A 15,694-nucleotide genomic window follows, 5' to 3' on the forward strand; every position below is an offset into this window, starting at 1 on the left:
AGAATTGGTTAGCAAGCTTTAAGCGGTTCACAGTCCAAGGTTAACTCTGGCCTGATCAAGAAGATTCTCTTGATAAATTTAGGGAATTAAGACAGTAACCCTGCACTGAGATTAACCTCTTAGAAAAATGCTCTCTTAAGCAGTAATAAATGAGTAATTTGGCTTAACTGCATCCGAAGATAAGTTGCCTTTAGAGATCTTCAGATCTAATAAATTCCTTATATTTCTGAAGATAACTACTGTTGCAGACCCACATTGTATTCTAGAGATGCTCCCCAAGCAGCTACCTTCAGACATAGAATAAAATACATAGACCAAGAAGCCATGAGAATGTCAGCGTTCCAAATTATGTTCAGATGACAACTTTGGGGTTTGGGACTTTACCAGAAGTTATAGATACATAAAACCACGCATAATATATCAAAATTTTTATTCTCTCGCAACACTAGAATTGAGGAGTGGGAGAATTTATAAAGAAGTCTGGTTCAAGATTATACACTGAATAATAGCAGCTGCCCACTGGCTGACATAGTCAATAAACTTTTTCACAAGCTCAAGTTACTGCCAACTCAAGAGATTATGGGTTTTATTCAATATGAACTCCTGGGGCCCACATATTGTTTTCAGTAGGTATAGCAGAAGACTATTTTTCACCATTAACTAACATGAATTTAGAATCATGCACAGCACAATGTTTTTAGCTCTTCAAATAACCTAAACAGACAGCAAAGTTTTTATTTTCAATATACATGCACAAGCACAGGAGAATCACCACTTCTGAGTCATTCATCTAAATCCACCCACCTCTCCTCCTCTTTCAACCAAATCTCTTTTTCTAGGCCACAATCTATGAAGCACTACAACTTCCTATGTTAGCAAATCACATGACAGTTTCATCAGTAATACTGTCCAATTTTTTCCTTCATTAGAGAAGGTTTGTAATAAATGTTGATTTTCTTGCACATAGGCCCTGTTTTCAGTTACCACCACCTGACTATATCCTGCCGAACGCTGCAGATTGGTTGGTATCTAAGTGAATACATGACATATAGTTTAATTTCTATTATCTTGTAACCTTAACCCTAACCCTGAATCAAGCAAACTATTAAACAGCACAACCTTTTACCAAAACACCTACTTTCAAACAGGCTAGCAGAGTAGTGATATAGTGAAAGATTACAAAATGGGTCTTTTTTAGTGCCCATGAGACTCCCCCTTGCACCAACTTTTTCATTCAATGACTAACAAATCTTAAACATAAGGTCAAATATGACACATTATGTCAAGAAGATATTGCTGGGATATGCTATTATGGTCCTGTACGGAGACATCTTCTGACAGCTCTGGCTCTTCGGCTTAGAAACGGAGATAAGCACCGCCCATAGAGCCGGAAACAACTAGCATGCATGTGCGGGGGAACCTTTATCTTTACCTATACAAGAAATGCTGCATGCAAAATTTTGGGACAGCCACAAGAGGGCAGCAAAGAGATGCCTAAAACACCGTGCTTTTGCTGCCATCTGATGATCATCTGGGTTTTGCATCTCAGATATGATAAACCTAGTGAGAAGCCACAAAGATGAATATGAGCCAGAAAAGCCTAAAGGGAGAGGACATAGGATTCAGCAGAGCAAATGTGGAAGCCATGGGAACATGCAACTCTACATCCTGACCATAACTTTCCTGAACATTTCCAAAATCCACTGCAGCATGGGCAACAGCAAATCAAGAGCCAGAGCTGAAAGATGCAGAAACACAATACATCTGAGAAAGGATAGTCACTAATGCTCTTGTGTGGACTAGCATTTGGAACCAAACCAATGCTCTTCAGCTGGTTTAGAAAAAGCTTTGAAGCCTAGGAAGTAAAGATGGTCAGTTGGAGATGGGCCAACATTTTAAAAATACTGCCCACTTAATAGGAAACAACTTTTTAGATACATTAAAATAAATCAGAATTATAATTTCTAATGATAGAATTAATTTGGTCAATGACATTAGACTAAACACACTATCACCTGAAAAATATTCATCTATCTTCTCACTGATTCTATTATATTTATTGCAACTATCAAATGTATTGTAACTATTAATAACTTAGGCATTGAAAGTACTGAACTGAGCTTTACTGGACATAAAACATCAAATTAAAAATCAGCAATAATTAAGTTATATTGCAAAAGGAACTAATAACATTTCAGCAGAAGTGAACAATAACTTGTTAATGATTCAACTATTCAATTCAAATATCTAAAACAATTTGATCTCCAAGTCATGCAATACACAAAAACTGCTATATTCGAATTTGATTCCAAAGTGATTGGAATGATTGAAAATTAATAAAGTATGATAAAAACAGCACCACATCTTTCATAGCTGATCAGGAAACAGGATTCACAGGTGAGCAGGGACAGTTACAAGGGCATCCTCGGGAGGTCTGACAATGTCTACATTCTGTATAATAATAAAAATACAGAAAATATTTATCGTGCAGGACTGCCAATCAGTGTTTCCACAAGTAATCTCCTGAATTTAAATTAATGGATGATTGCAATTCACCAAGCAAAATTTGTGCCTGTTTTTCTTATAAACATATACTATTGATTTACAGAACAACAATAATTCTGTAGTTCCAGCTTAGCACCAGCAACCTTCTTCCCATACACGAAGAGGTTACAATTTAAAAATACTCCAATGTCATTCATATAGTTATATCTAAATACCTGCAAATCTTGTTCTCTTACATTGTCCAGGTTAGTGGGGGCAGTGGGTGGCAATGAGGCTTAGCAACTTAGATCCCTGTTTTGGAGGAAACCCCCTGTTTCCACCCATCTCTAATATGTTGCTATTAAATTGGCAAACTTTGTCCTAAAAGATCAGCCCTTTCCTAGCAGTACTTTCATTTATCTGGCAAATGGCTTGTTGTGTGTAAGTCTGGGGACTCTGTAGTACAGAACTATATTATTAGTTGTTACTTCTGCTCACTAAATCACAATGACCTTATGGGCTACCTATCTGCATACAGAAAACCATGCAATATCACAGGGTCATTTAGCCATGCCTTCCTTTGAACCCAGGAAGTCCCCAGATTAAGCATGAGTTCAGTTTCTAACGTCTTTAACTGAAATTTGTTTTTGTTTTTTTAATTTGATTTATATGCTGCCCTTCTCCGGAGACTCAGGGTGGCTTACAATGCGTTAAGCAATAGCCTTCATCCTTTTGTATATTTTATACAAAGTCAGCTTATTGCCCCCACAAACTGGGTCCTCATTTCACCTACCTTAGAAAGGATGGAAGGCTGAGTCAACCTTGAGCCTTGGAGAGATTCGAACCAGCAGTAAATTGCAGGCAGCTGTGTTAATAACAGGGTGCGTAGACCACTGTACCATCAAGGCTCTAAAATTCAAATTTTAACTCATACTCACAAGAGGGGCTGCCTATTACTAAAAATGATGGGTGGTGTTCTTTTTTTCTCAAGCTGTCGAACTGCTGAAAATAGGCCCTACATTAAAAATGTGCAGCTTCAGTGGTTCATTGACTCAAGGAAGAACTCTGCCCACCATTTTAGTAAAAGGCAGGCCATTTTTAAGTAAGGTTGTTTATACATGAAACATTCTTAACCCAGGGACTGCCTGCATTAGTCTGTTACTTTAGCATTATCGTCTCTCATTCTACTAATATCACTCTGACTTTTTTTGGCTGAAGTTACGTCAAACTTAAAACTTAGGCAAGTACATCTCCAACAGAGAACTCCTATCTACAGACCATGATTATATAATGCCACATAAGTCACCTCATCCATGACTAAATCAACGAGAACAGATTTTATAAAGACCAACCTGGCATTCAAAAGCAACAGTCAGAGCCCAAGGCATGAGGACACAATAACTTGATTTGTGGGTTGAGTACTGGGTTCTGGACAAGCTCTCAAGTAGCAACCCCAGTAGCCCCTCAGGTTCCAACCATACCTATCCCTGCCTGTCACAATCTTGAAGTTTCTGCTTTCCACTCTCTGTCCTCCCTTCCCTAGCTCTCCTTTCAAAGGCACTTATACCCACCCATACCACACATATCCGACAACTACCAACCATCCCAGTCCTTATAGTAAATATCAGACTCCTGCACGCAAGCTGTTTCTGTCTCTCCCTTCCTGTTCAGGTAAGTAGTAAAATGGAACAACTCTCCAGTTAATAGAAAACCCAGGCTGAGTCCAGAAGAAAGGTCCAATAGGCAAGTGTCCAGAGTCCACAATGAAGAGAATGATAAAACAGAGCTCAATGCTGCCTCTTTACCCAGCTCTCTCTGGGCTTCAACCCTTCAATTTCTCCCTACCAAGCCAAAAAGACTCCAGAGCTGCAGAAAATTTTCTTGATCACAAACTGGATAGGGATCAATAATATGAATGTAAATCCTAACAACATGGTGATATATATGTGAATAGTTCCTTAGTCCTATAGAGATGCAGGAATGGACACAACTAGCGCACCATCCAAAGATGTGCATAAACTCTCCTAGCCACAGCTGCCACCTGCTCTTCAAGCCAGAGCTCTGAGTCCCCAGATTGTGCACTAGGTCTACCTGAGGTAGTGTTAACCCATCCAGAATTAGAGATGGAAAAACCTTGTCTCAAGAGGCTCCAAATACCTTCTCCATCTCAGAGGTTGAATCAGAGCCTGTTTTGCTCCATCCAGACTTGGACAGCCTGGGATAGGATGGCCACAGCAACAGTCAAGGGGTCTGGAGATATAAAGCTGGGTGTCATCTATATATTGATGATATCTCACCCCAAACTGATGGATCACCTCATCCATGTAGATGTTAAATAGGAGAGAGAAACTAAGTCCTGAGGCACCTCACAAAGTAGGGGCTGCAGCCTGATTCTCTCCCCGCCTATCAACACTGACTGAAACTGATCCCAGAGTAAGGAGGAGAACCAGCACAACACAGTGCCACTCACCCCAACTCCCAAGCCAGCCTAGAAGGATACCATGATTGATCGTATTAAATGATGCCAAGAGTTCAAGAAGGATGGATGCATTATCTCCATCCCACTCACACCAGAGGTCACCCATGAGCGCAACCAACGCAATCTCAGTCCCAAACCCTGGCCTGAATCTCGACTGAAAAGCATCAAGATAATCGGCTTGATCCAAGGTCCTCTGCAGATGCCTTTCGACCACTCTCTCCACCACCTTCCCTAAGAAGGGAAGGATGGAAACTGGGCAGAAACTATCCAGCTTGGATAGTGATAGTTCTTTGAGGAGGGAGTGAACTACTCCCTCTTTCAATCAGGAGTTAACTACCACCCATCCCTTCCCAAGCAACTTGCAACTCTATTACTGATCCTGAAAAAAATCACTTACAAATTTCCTTTACAAACAACTGTTTTAACTGACTGAAACTAGCTATCAATCAACAAGCCATTTGAACCAAAGCAGTTATGATCATCAATGTTCTGCTTCTGAACATTCTATCTTTTTTAAAAACTTTTAAAAAGCAGCTATGAACTAACACACATGAAAATACGTACTGAACACACTATTATGGATACATTTATTTACTCTCTCTCTCTCCACTTTCCTGTTATTAACTTAGCTTGATATACTTGATTTCCACTGAAGCCAAGAGTACAATCATGGTCTCCTGTCTTCCTGATTGGGTTCATATATCTTATTAAACTATATTTTGATTTAATGAACAAACCATCAGATATCAACCACGAACTAAGGGGTACAAACTACAAGTGTTTGTTCACACAATAATTAAACCAAAATTAAACAAACCATAGTTTGACTATATGGACCTAGTAGTAAATCATAGTACTGGTAGCATAGACAGAATCAAAACATGAAAAGTAATGCTGCACACAGAAACATTTATACGATATTTTAACTCAGTTAAAATTGCATTTGTGTTTTTGTTAGCAGAGCCTTCCATCCTCATGTTAGGAAGTATGAGTAAAATAGATGAGAGACTTTTCATATAAATCCAAGTGTCACAAACTGAAGTCAATCACTAAACAATGATGTGTGTCTATGTGTATGAGAAAGAGAAAAAGAATAACCATAATTTTGCATTAAAAAAAGAGTGCCTATGAATTATGGTGATTCTAGAATTTTAATATCAAAAATAAGCTTCCAAACCAGTCGGACACAAAAATCTTTGCTGCTGTTGTTCTAGAATGAGCAACAGGTGGCTTTCAAAATCTAGATAACAAAAAAAATTCCAAAATAATGTAGTACATTTTACATAAAACATACAGATACTGGAAACTGAACTAATGCAATGCTATTTGACATGACATAGTCAGGGTTGCTGTAGTAGAGCACAAGGCAAAACAGAGACTGTTGAAATTAGGATCAGGACAAGGTGCTTGCAGAGAAAGTACTAAAGTACCTACAAATCTGAAATCTTTTTTTCCCTTACATTAAAAGAATGGGATCTCTCATTGAATGGCAATATACAGTATCTGAGTACTACAGAGGTGTTGTCTACACTGTATTGAGGGATACAGATGTGTATAGAAGCCATTCACCCCTGAAATCTTGTATAACACCTTTAACATTTTCGTGAGTTTAATGCAGAATTCTTTTTAAAAGTCATCAAATTCACATTCCACTTATCAGATAAACTGTTTTATCAGTGTTCCCAAATATGAAATTCTGGATGGTTGTGAATCCCCACTCCAGGAATCAAAGAAGGTATGAAACTCAGATTTTTTTTTACAATGCTCTCCTGCTACCTTATTTTTTAAAAAGTACATTTTAGAAAAATATACTTTGGGAAGAAGAAATCTGGAAGATGTAGCCAAGAAAGGGGCACGGAGTGCTTAATTCTTCTGTTACTGGCAGGTTTTCTACTTTAATACTTCTTCCAGCTTCTTGTAAAGTTTTAAATTCATATTCGGTAAGAAGACCTACCTGTGGTTTATCCCTGTGTGTATTTACAGCCTCAACATTTAGAAAAATAGATTCCACTTTGCAACCTGTAGGCGAAATCAACATTTTCATATTTAATATATTTTATTCACTAAAAAAGAACAATATCAACAGCATAACAATAATTTTTTCCTTTTATATCCAATGGATAATATAATTTGACACAAATAAATACTGGTTAAAAATAGTTCTGGTTAAGATTTGTTAACACTTGTAGCATCTGTTCAGAGTAAGGTTGCTTTATAAAGTTTCCTCCTACGACACTCTGGCATACAAATGGCAGACATAGTACCCCTTCCAATGCAACTTTGAGCTTTCTCCCAAGAATCATGAATAGCAATTTTCAGCAGCTGTAGCAACATTCATATTGACAGACATTGGGGGGGGGGGGTTTGTAAATTATTGTAAAACATTTGATTGCATGTTGAAAGTATGTTGAGTACCTTCCCTAAAAATATTGATTAGACTTTCATGCATGCCTTTAAGTCAGGTTGTTGAATTGGAGAATGCAAATTGGGAGTGGCTTTCGGGATGTAAGAACAACTTCAATTCTGATATTGAAAATATATTCTTGTTCTAAGCCATGGCTGAAATGAAAATGTCCTTCAATTTTACTGGACGACTTTTTGTCCACAGATTGCTTGAATTTGTTAGCTGAACTTTTGTTGCAGATGTTTCATTAACCAAACTAGGTAACATCATCAGTGCTAGTAGGGAGTAGGGTTTGCTCTCATTTTATATACTAGTGGTTTGCCCTGCTTGCCCTTGCTTCATTTTGCACCCTACTCTATTCTAAAAATGAAAGCCTGCCTTTAACATACAGTAATACATTTATCTGCAATAACTGCAGCTTTTTGGACACTAGAGGTCACTACAAGCTTCTTTTTGTTTGAAGTGTAACTAAGTTACAGGAGTATCTCTATCGTTTTTTTTAAATGTTTTCTTCAGAAACTCCAAATTTTAATGTCCCTCCCTCCCTCCTCTTCTTTTAATAAGTAATAATATTGCTTTTTATTTAAACTAAGTGGCATTTTAAAATTATTTTAATTACAATTTTGTTTCACCCTGGTTGAAATAGTATGACAAAGTAAAAATTAGGTTTAATAAGTAAGCTAAGCAGAGTCAGGCCCAGCTAGCATCAGAAAGGGACTCCAATAGATTACATGACAACTGCAGGCTGGATGGAAAAGTTGAAAAAAAATTAGAAAAGAAGGCAGTAGTCATCCACTTCTATATGTTACCAATAAAACTATAAAGGCAAATCCATGACTCATCATTCAGGCTCTGTGGTAGTATATTCCTTCCTTTAATTAATAATTTTCCATTCTATCATATTAAAAGTTACATTTCAGCTACAATTCTTAGACTCTGGAAGCACCCCAAGGCTTTACCAACACTGTCAACAATTCGTTTTTTGGATTCTACCCTTTTGAAACAAGAAGGCACGGAATACACACAACACACAAATGCACAGGCTTACTAAAATCCCAGTACCTACAAGAATACTAAAAATATTTCTAAAGAAAAATCAACACTAATCAAGGAGGCTATGTGAAGCATTTTGAGTGGCCACACTTCTGAAGATACTGAATAGAGTAATTCACACCACACCACTGTGTGGCAGTATCTAGTTATTCAAATTCCCAGCTTTGCCTCAAGAAGAATAGAAGCAATGTCTATTTTAAAACATTTTGATTTATGATGAACTGAACAGTTTAATGCAAACTGTAACTTGCTTAACAAGTACAAGTGATTTGTTTTGATATACAAAACTGTTAGAACTAGGAACTAATAGTCTGCCTCTGATAGATGTAACCTAATGAAAAGCGTTTTTTTCGTAATAGAGTTGATTAATTTGCTTAGCTTAAATTTGAATATCTTACCGTAAGCCACTGGAGTTAGCTTTAAGACAGTATGCAGAGGGCACTTAAGATAAGGCAGTTGTTCTGAAATATATAAATGAAGAAAACAAAATAAAAAAGAGTATCTTCTGACTATTGACTATAAAGTTGGTTACTGATTAATATTTATATCTCACTTCACTAAATAGAAACCAAAGAGCACACAAGCAATGCTACCATGGGTAACAGACATAGATAAGATTCTAAGACTTAGCCAGATGAAACATAAGAATAAAGAAATGGTAAACTGAAATCACTAAACAAATGAAAATATTTTAACCTACCTAAAAAAACAAGTGGTTCTCAATCTTTTCTTCACCATGGACCCCCTTTAAATACCTTTTGTGGCCACAGACCATGACCATAAATCTTAAGACTTGAGCTTTAAATCATAACATTTCTTCAAGCCTTTGCAAGCCCGTGATGACATCACACGCGCCCCAAGTGTCTGCAGCGGGGGTGAAATGCTACCGGTTCGCACCAGTTTAGGAGAACCGGTAGTGATAAAAACTACCGCTTCGGGTAAACTGGTAGTAAAAAATATGCTACCGGTTCGAGTGAACCGGTAGTTTAAAAGCTACCGGTTCGGCCAAACTGATAGTTTAAAAAAGCTACTAGTTTGTCCGAACCGGTATGTCCAACGATCAGCTGTGCCGCACGATTTAGCTTCGCTAGAAATCCTGCTTTCTAGCAAAGCTAAATCGTGCGGCACAGTTGTTCCCCCCACACTTGCTGTTCTATTTACCTTCCTAAGCCTCCTTTTTCCACACAAAGCATGCGTTTGGCACGCACTGTGCATGTGCGTGCAGCGTACTTTTGGCGTGCACTGTGCATGCGTGCACACACAGTGTGTTTTTGATGCACACTGCACGAGTGCACGCAGCATGCATTTGGCATGCACCGTGCATGCGCGAGCAGCAATTCGGTGGCAATCCGCAGAGGATTTCACCACTGGTCTGTAGTCCACAGGCTGAAAACTACTAACACAGTGGTATCCTAAATATGTACCACTTGTCTGCAATTATCTGGTATCAAAATGAAAGTTACTGCTCACTATCTTAAGCATTCTCTCTGGCCATTTGTAAGGTACCTACCTGCAGGCTTATCCAAAAAGTAAGCAAGCAAACAACGCATAACAGCTTGGTGACAGATTACAAGCACGTTTTCTTGCCTTTCCAGCTCCATAATTACTGGCTCTAACCTTTGAACAAGATCTTCATAGGACTGGAAAAACAATAGCAAAAAAAAATCATGGTAATATGGATATATGTATAAATGATCATAGTTTTATAATAAAATTGATTTGCTCTAAGGTAGGTTAAATAGTGCCACCTATGCACTCTTTAAAATACTATAATGGTACAAATGCTTCTGATCTCGCATAAGATGGGAAGCCTATCTTTTTTTAAACTTCCATGTGAAACTGAAAAAAATGCAGATGCTTTTAGGAAACAACTCATTAAAATCAATGCAACTCTTAAAGTGTTGCTTTAAACAAGTAATTACTTTAGGCTGCACTGTTGTATATTAGAGAGGTTTATGCTCTATCTGGATCCAATCCTACAGAGGTATTTTTTCTTTGTAACCTTTAATCATTATCTTGTGCTTAAAATCCAAGTGGTAGATTAATGGCAACTACCAAGTAATTACTGACTTACATGAAATGATTTCAACATCATTCTTCCTCTCTGCATCCATTATTTTCTAAGCAATCTGTGTCTGTTTTTCTGTATTTGATGATTTCCATACTACAGAATTTCAGTTGCAGAAGATTACAGACTGATTCTGTCACTTTATTCTTTGTCTATTTCAATGTTTACACATTAATGTTTATTTTTTCTTATGCAAAAAACTTTGTAAATAGCTGGCTAATTGATACAGCTAGCATTTACCTTGTTTTTATGTAAAAGTAATGAAATGTGTTCTTGCTGACAGTTTTCAAAAACACGAATTCTGCTACAGAAATTAATTTTTAAGAAGCTATATCTTTTGTAACCGCAAAAATGGAACAAAAGTTTTGGAAAACTACTGTAAGTAGATCAGCTGATAAAGTGGAAGGCAGCAGCCACCTAATGCTTTATCAAAACATACATTTTTGCTTTGCTAAGGAACACGTGAACAGCACACAACCAAAGTTAACCCAGCAGTAGTCATTAAGAAGATGTGCAGCTATTGACTGAAAAACACACATCCTTTCTCTCTACAATCAGCTCCAAAAAATGTTTCCATCTTACATAACATCCATTATAGCTTGATTGCCTCTATGCCATCTGTACTCCTGCAGCGTTTTGAACATTATGATCATTCAGCCAACACATGATACATGGATTTAAGGTATGTTGCACTTTTAACAAATACTGTTAGCAGCTGCTTTTATTGGTGCTTTTGATTAATGCTTGACTTTTAGTGGCAGCCTGTAAAAGGGCAGGCTAACAAGCAATTAACTGACCCTCGAACATGTGGTTTTAAAATGTGTTACTCTACTTAGAGAAAGCACATGAAAACGCTGATGCATGTTCCATCAGAGGGCCCTGGGTGTACGGCTGCAGGATGGCCAGCATTACCCCTCATCAAAATCACTGAACCAAAGTCTGAAATGGAAACAGATTTATTTCCTCCTTCTCCAAAACAGTTTAAGAAGCTTTTCAGCCCTGCTTAAAATTTGAACTCTATAATATGTAGGATAGCTTTTTAAGTTACAAACAAAAGAGCTCTGTTGCTGTTAATTAACATTTCCTACACAAATGAGAAATTGGTTTCTAATTTAGCAACAACACGAAGAAGTTGCGGAAAAGCTTCCTCATGAGAAAGAGGCAATAAACTCCCTTTATTTCAAAACATTTCTCTTTTGAAACGCTTACAAAAGGACTTCTGCATCTTCAAGCTTGCAAGAAGTAAAATTTAACAAACCTCGCCCTTAGGATATCTGTATCTGTATTTGTCCTGGTCTCTCAAAGCAAATTCTAATGGATAATTTTCCTGAATTTCTTCATATGTCATTTCTTCACAGACTCCCTATGGAAATAAAGAAAATAACAGACTACATGAAGCATGACAAGAAAATTAGGTTGTGCACACAAAAATTCTGAACTAAAATGCCACTTTTGTCATGAATTCACTGGAAGCCTATTCTTTCAGTTTCTAATTTTATGTTTTAATGTTTACTGGGAAATAACCTATGTAAACTGACTTGATCAGGCTGTGTTATCATCATCTTCATTATGAATTCTGAAGTTAAGCTGCACAAATTGGTCAGCTTAACATTTGGTCCATTGCTGGGAGAAAGTGGCAAGGAGGTGACAAGCAACAGGGAGAAAGCAGAACTACTTAACTCGTTTTTTGCATCTGTCTTTACACAAAGGGAAAAAACAGTCCAACCTATCAAAAACAGCACCACAAAAAACAGATTAGGAACACAAGTTAAAATAGGGAAGAAAATGGTGACCACCTGTCTACCCTAGACAAGTTCAAATCACCAAGATCAGATGGATTACATCCCAAGGTTCTGAAGGAACTGGCCGATGTGATCTGAGAACCATTGAACTATATCTTTCAAAGATACTGCAGCGCCGGGGAACTGCCAGACGACTGGAGAAGAGCTAAGCATATTCCAAAAAGGAAAAAAAAAATAGATCCAGGAAACTTCAGGCCTATCAGCCTGACCTCAATACCAAGGAAAATTCTGGAAAATATAATCAAGCAATGAATTAGTGAACACCTGGGAGCAAACAAAGTAATAACCAAAAGCCAACATGGGTTTGTCAAAAACAAATCATGCCAGACTAATCCTATTGCATTCTTTGACAAAGTGACAAAATTAGTAGACCAGAGGAATGCTGTCAATGTAATTTACTTGGACTTCAGTAAGACATTTGACATAGTAGACCATAACCTACTACTAGATAAAGTAGAAAAATGTGGGTCAGACAGCATCACCACCAGATGGATTTGTAACTGGCTGACCAACGGCACTCAACGTGTAGCCCTCAATGGAACTGCATCTACATGGAGGGAAGTATGCAGTGGAGTACCCAAAGCTCTGTTTTAGGCCAGTACTCTTCAACATCTTCATCAATGACTTGGACGAGGGGATAGATGGGGAACTCATCAAATTCGCAGATGACACCAAGTTGGCAGGAATAGCCAACATTCTTGACAGACTTGAACATTGGGCACTATCTAACTAAATGAAATTCAATGGTGAAAAAAGTAAGGTTCTACATTTAGGCAAGAAAAACAAAATGCACAGGTACAATATACAGTATGTGGTACCTCACTCAATAGCAGTAACTGTGAGAGGGATTTTGGAATCCTACTGGACAACCATTTAAATATGAGCTAGCAGTGTGCAGCAGCTGCCAAAATGCCAACACAGTTCTAGGCTACATAAACAGAGGGATAGAATCAAGAACACGTGAAGTATTAATACAACTTTATAATGCGTTGGTAAAGCTACACTTGGAATACTGCATTCAGTTTTGGTCGCCATGATATAAAAAAAGATTGTTGAGACTCTAGAAAGAGTGCAGAGAAGACCAACAAAGATGATTAGGGGACTGGAGACTAAAACATATGAAGAATGGTTGCAGGAACTGGGTATATCTAGTTTAATGAAAAGAAGGACTAGGGGAGACATGATAGCAGTGTTCCAATATCTTAGGGGCTGCCACAAAGAAGAGGGAGTCAATCTATTCTCCAAAGCACCTGAGCGCAGGACAAGAAGCAATGAGTGGAAATTAATCAAGGAGAGAAGCAACTTAGAACTAAGGAGAAATTTCCTGACAGTTAGAACAATTAATCAGTGCAACAACTTGCCTCCAGAAGTTGGGAATGCTCCAACACTGGAAATTTTTAAGAAGATGTTGGATAACCATTTGTCTGAAGTAGTGTAGGGTTTCCTGCCTAAGCAGGGGGCTGGACTAGAAGACCTCCAAGGTCCCTTCCAACTCTGTTATTCTATTCTATTCTAAATGGAAATTCAATTCATGGAAATATTTATCTAATCAAATTTATACTTTGCCGTAATCCAAACTAAAGTCTTTTACAAGTGGTTTACAATTAAAACAAAATATATAATAATAAAAATAACAATACCAAATTAAACAGAACCCCACTTAAGAGCAAACACTCCAAACACCTTCTGGTAAAAAAAAAATCTGTCTTTAGCTTCTTGTTGGAGCGAAGCGAAGCTGGGGTGGGAAGGGAGCCCTAAAATAACAAATAGTTTTACTCCCCCTCTCCAAACCTCCTGAAAATGGAAACAGTACAGTGGTTTTTCCCAGCTTGATCTAATTGGTCGAATCTGCTTTCTCAGATTATTTTTTCAAATATCTTCAGAAAAAATCTGTGGTTATTGTCAGGGGCTTTAGCACTAATGTTTTTCAAAATTCAATTAATTTAAAATCCTCAATGAGTTTATTTCAATTAATTTACTGAATTTTAACACACATTTCTACCAATTTCAACAAATAAAACTATTTTAAAAATCTAATCAAATTACAAACAGCATAAACAAAATAATTTGTCATTAAAATGAATTATTTGAAATGACTTTTTTTAAAAAAAAACCTGTTGTGTCACTTTCAGGTTGAAAAGTCATTTACTACAAGATGGGACGCAAATATCATATTTTTTGAACTATAATATGCACCGATGTATAAGACCCACCAAGATTTTGAAGAGGTAAATGAGAAAAAAAAAGTTTTTGCCCATCCCGGCCCCCAGGATCACTCTGCAGGCCTCCCAAACCTTCTGCACATCCTGTTTTTCACAAAAAACGGGGTGCACAGAGGGTTTGGGAGGTGAAAAACAGGATGTGCAGAGGGTTTGGGAGGCCTGCAGAGTGTTCCTGGGGGCTGGGGAGGGCAAAAACACTGTTTTTGTGAAAAACAGTCCCATTTTTGGCCTCCCAAACCCCCCACGTGTTGCATTTTTGTTCTCCCCAGCCCCAGGAGCACTATGCAGGCCTCCCAAACCCTCTGTGCATCCCGTTTTTGTGAAAATGGGCCTGTTTTTGGAGAAAATGGGACGCCTGGGCCAGGGTTTCAGGAGGCCAGAAATGGCTGTATTTGGTTATAAGATGCACCAAGATTTCCATTCTCTTTTAGGGGGTGAAAAGGTGCGTCTTATACTCCATAAAATACGGTAAATTCAATCAATCGATCGATCGATCGATCAATAAGACATTAGGGCAGAAAAACTTACCATTTTATTTTCATACAATGATTAAAACAAACTTTGATTTTCAATTTAACTTTAAAGCATCCCTTCAAATTAGGAATAGGTGTCAAAAATAAAAATAATGTATTGCCTGATATCAGTTTGGAAACAACGGAAGTAATTCTGTAGCAAGAAGGGACAAGTTCCACCAATACTTTCTAAAATTGCTGAAACCTACTAACATTTACCTTTTTTAAGCATATGATAATTAACATTATAGTCTTATGGTAAGAGAAGCAATAGGTGCAGTACAATCTAATACATTCAAAATAAGCCCTGAAAACTAGTCTGATAGGTACAAAACTTCAGGAAGCTTCAGGAGCTCTTCATCATCATCATCGTCATCATCATCATCAAAAAAACTCCAAACATTTATGGTTATGCATGTAAAAGAAAAGTATCCTACCGCATCAATTTCATTTAAAACTTTCCACTGCTCATAAGGCACTCTCAGAGCCTCAGCAGTCTGAATGGTCCTCTTCATCTGACTTGTCCAGACTTTCAGATCTTTGATGTTTTGATCATTAATGAACTGGCCCAAGCTCTTGGCAAACTGGAAAAGGTCATTAAAAAAATACATTATAATATCACAGCTACTCAGATTCAGTGTCAAAAGATAATAAATTTTGAATGAGGTCT

The 15,694-nt window shown here is 37.6% G+C and overlaps 1 protein-coding gene across 4 annotated transcripts in view; it reads right to left on the reverse strand.

The window, feature by feature from the left end:
• Nucleotides 1-15,694, reverse strand: part of PFKFB4 (6-phosphofructo-2-kinase/fructose-2,6-biphosphatase 4) — a 78,113-nt gene that overhangs the window by 4,865 nt on the left and 57,554 nt on the right. For 2 of the 4 annotated variants that reach the window (XM_034438840.3, XM_034438824.3), the window contains exons 9-14: nucleotides 15,462-15,608; nucleotides 11,747-11,851; nucleotides 9,931-10,060; nucleotides 8,819-8,881; nucleotides 6,918-6,982; nucleotides 2,360-2,451 (exon numbers count right to left, since the gene is read on the reverse strand). In XM_034438840.3, the coding sequence (XP_034294731.1) occupies nucleotides 2,392-2,451; nucleotides 6,918-6,982; nucleotides 8,819-8,881; nucleotides 9,931-10,060; nucleotides 11,747-11,851; nucleotides 15,462-15,608 (570 nt within the window). In that variant the 3' untranslated portion in view covers nucleotides 2,360-2,391. The remainder of the gene's footprint in view (nucleotides 1-2,359; nucleotides 2,452-6,917; nucleotides 6,983-8,818; nucleotides 8,882-9,930; nucleotides 10,061-11,746; nucleotides 11,852-15,461; nucleotides 15,609-15,694) is intronic. The other 2 variants (XM_087887762.1, XM_034438831.3) reach the window with 1 other exon arrangement.

Source organism: Pantherophis guttatus, chromosome 2, assembly GCF_059756535.1.
Source record: "Pantherophis guttatus breed Tessera chromosome 2, ASM5975653v1, whole genome shotgun sequence".
Lineage (NCBI taxonomy): Eukaryota > Metazoa > Chordata > Lepidosauria > Squamata > Colubridae > Pantherophis > Pantherophis guttatus.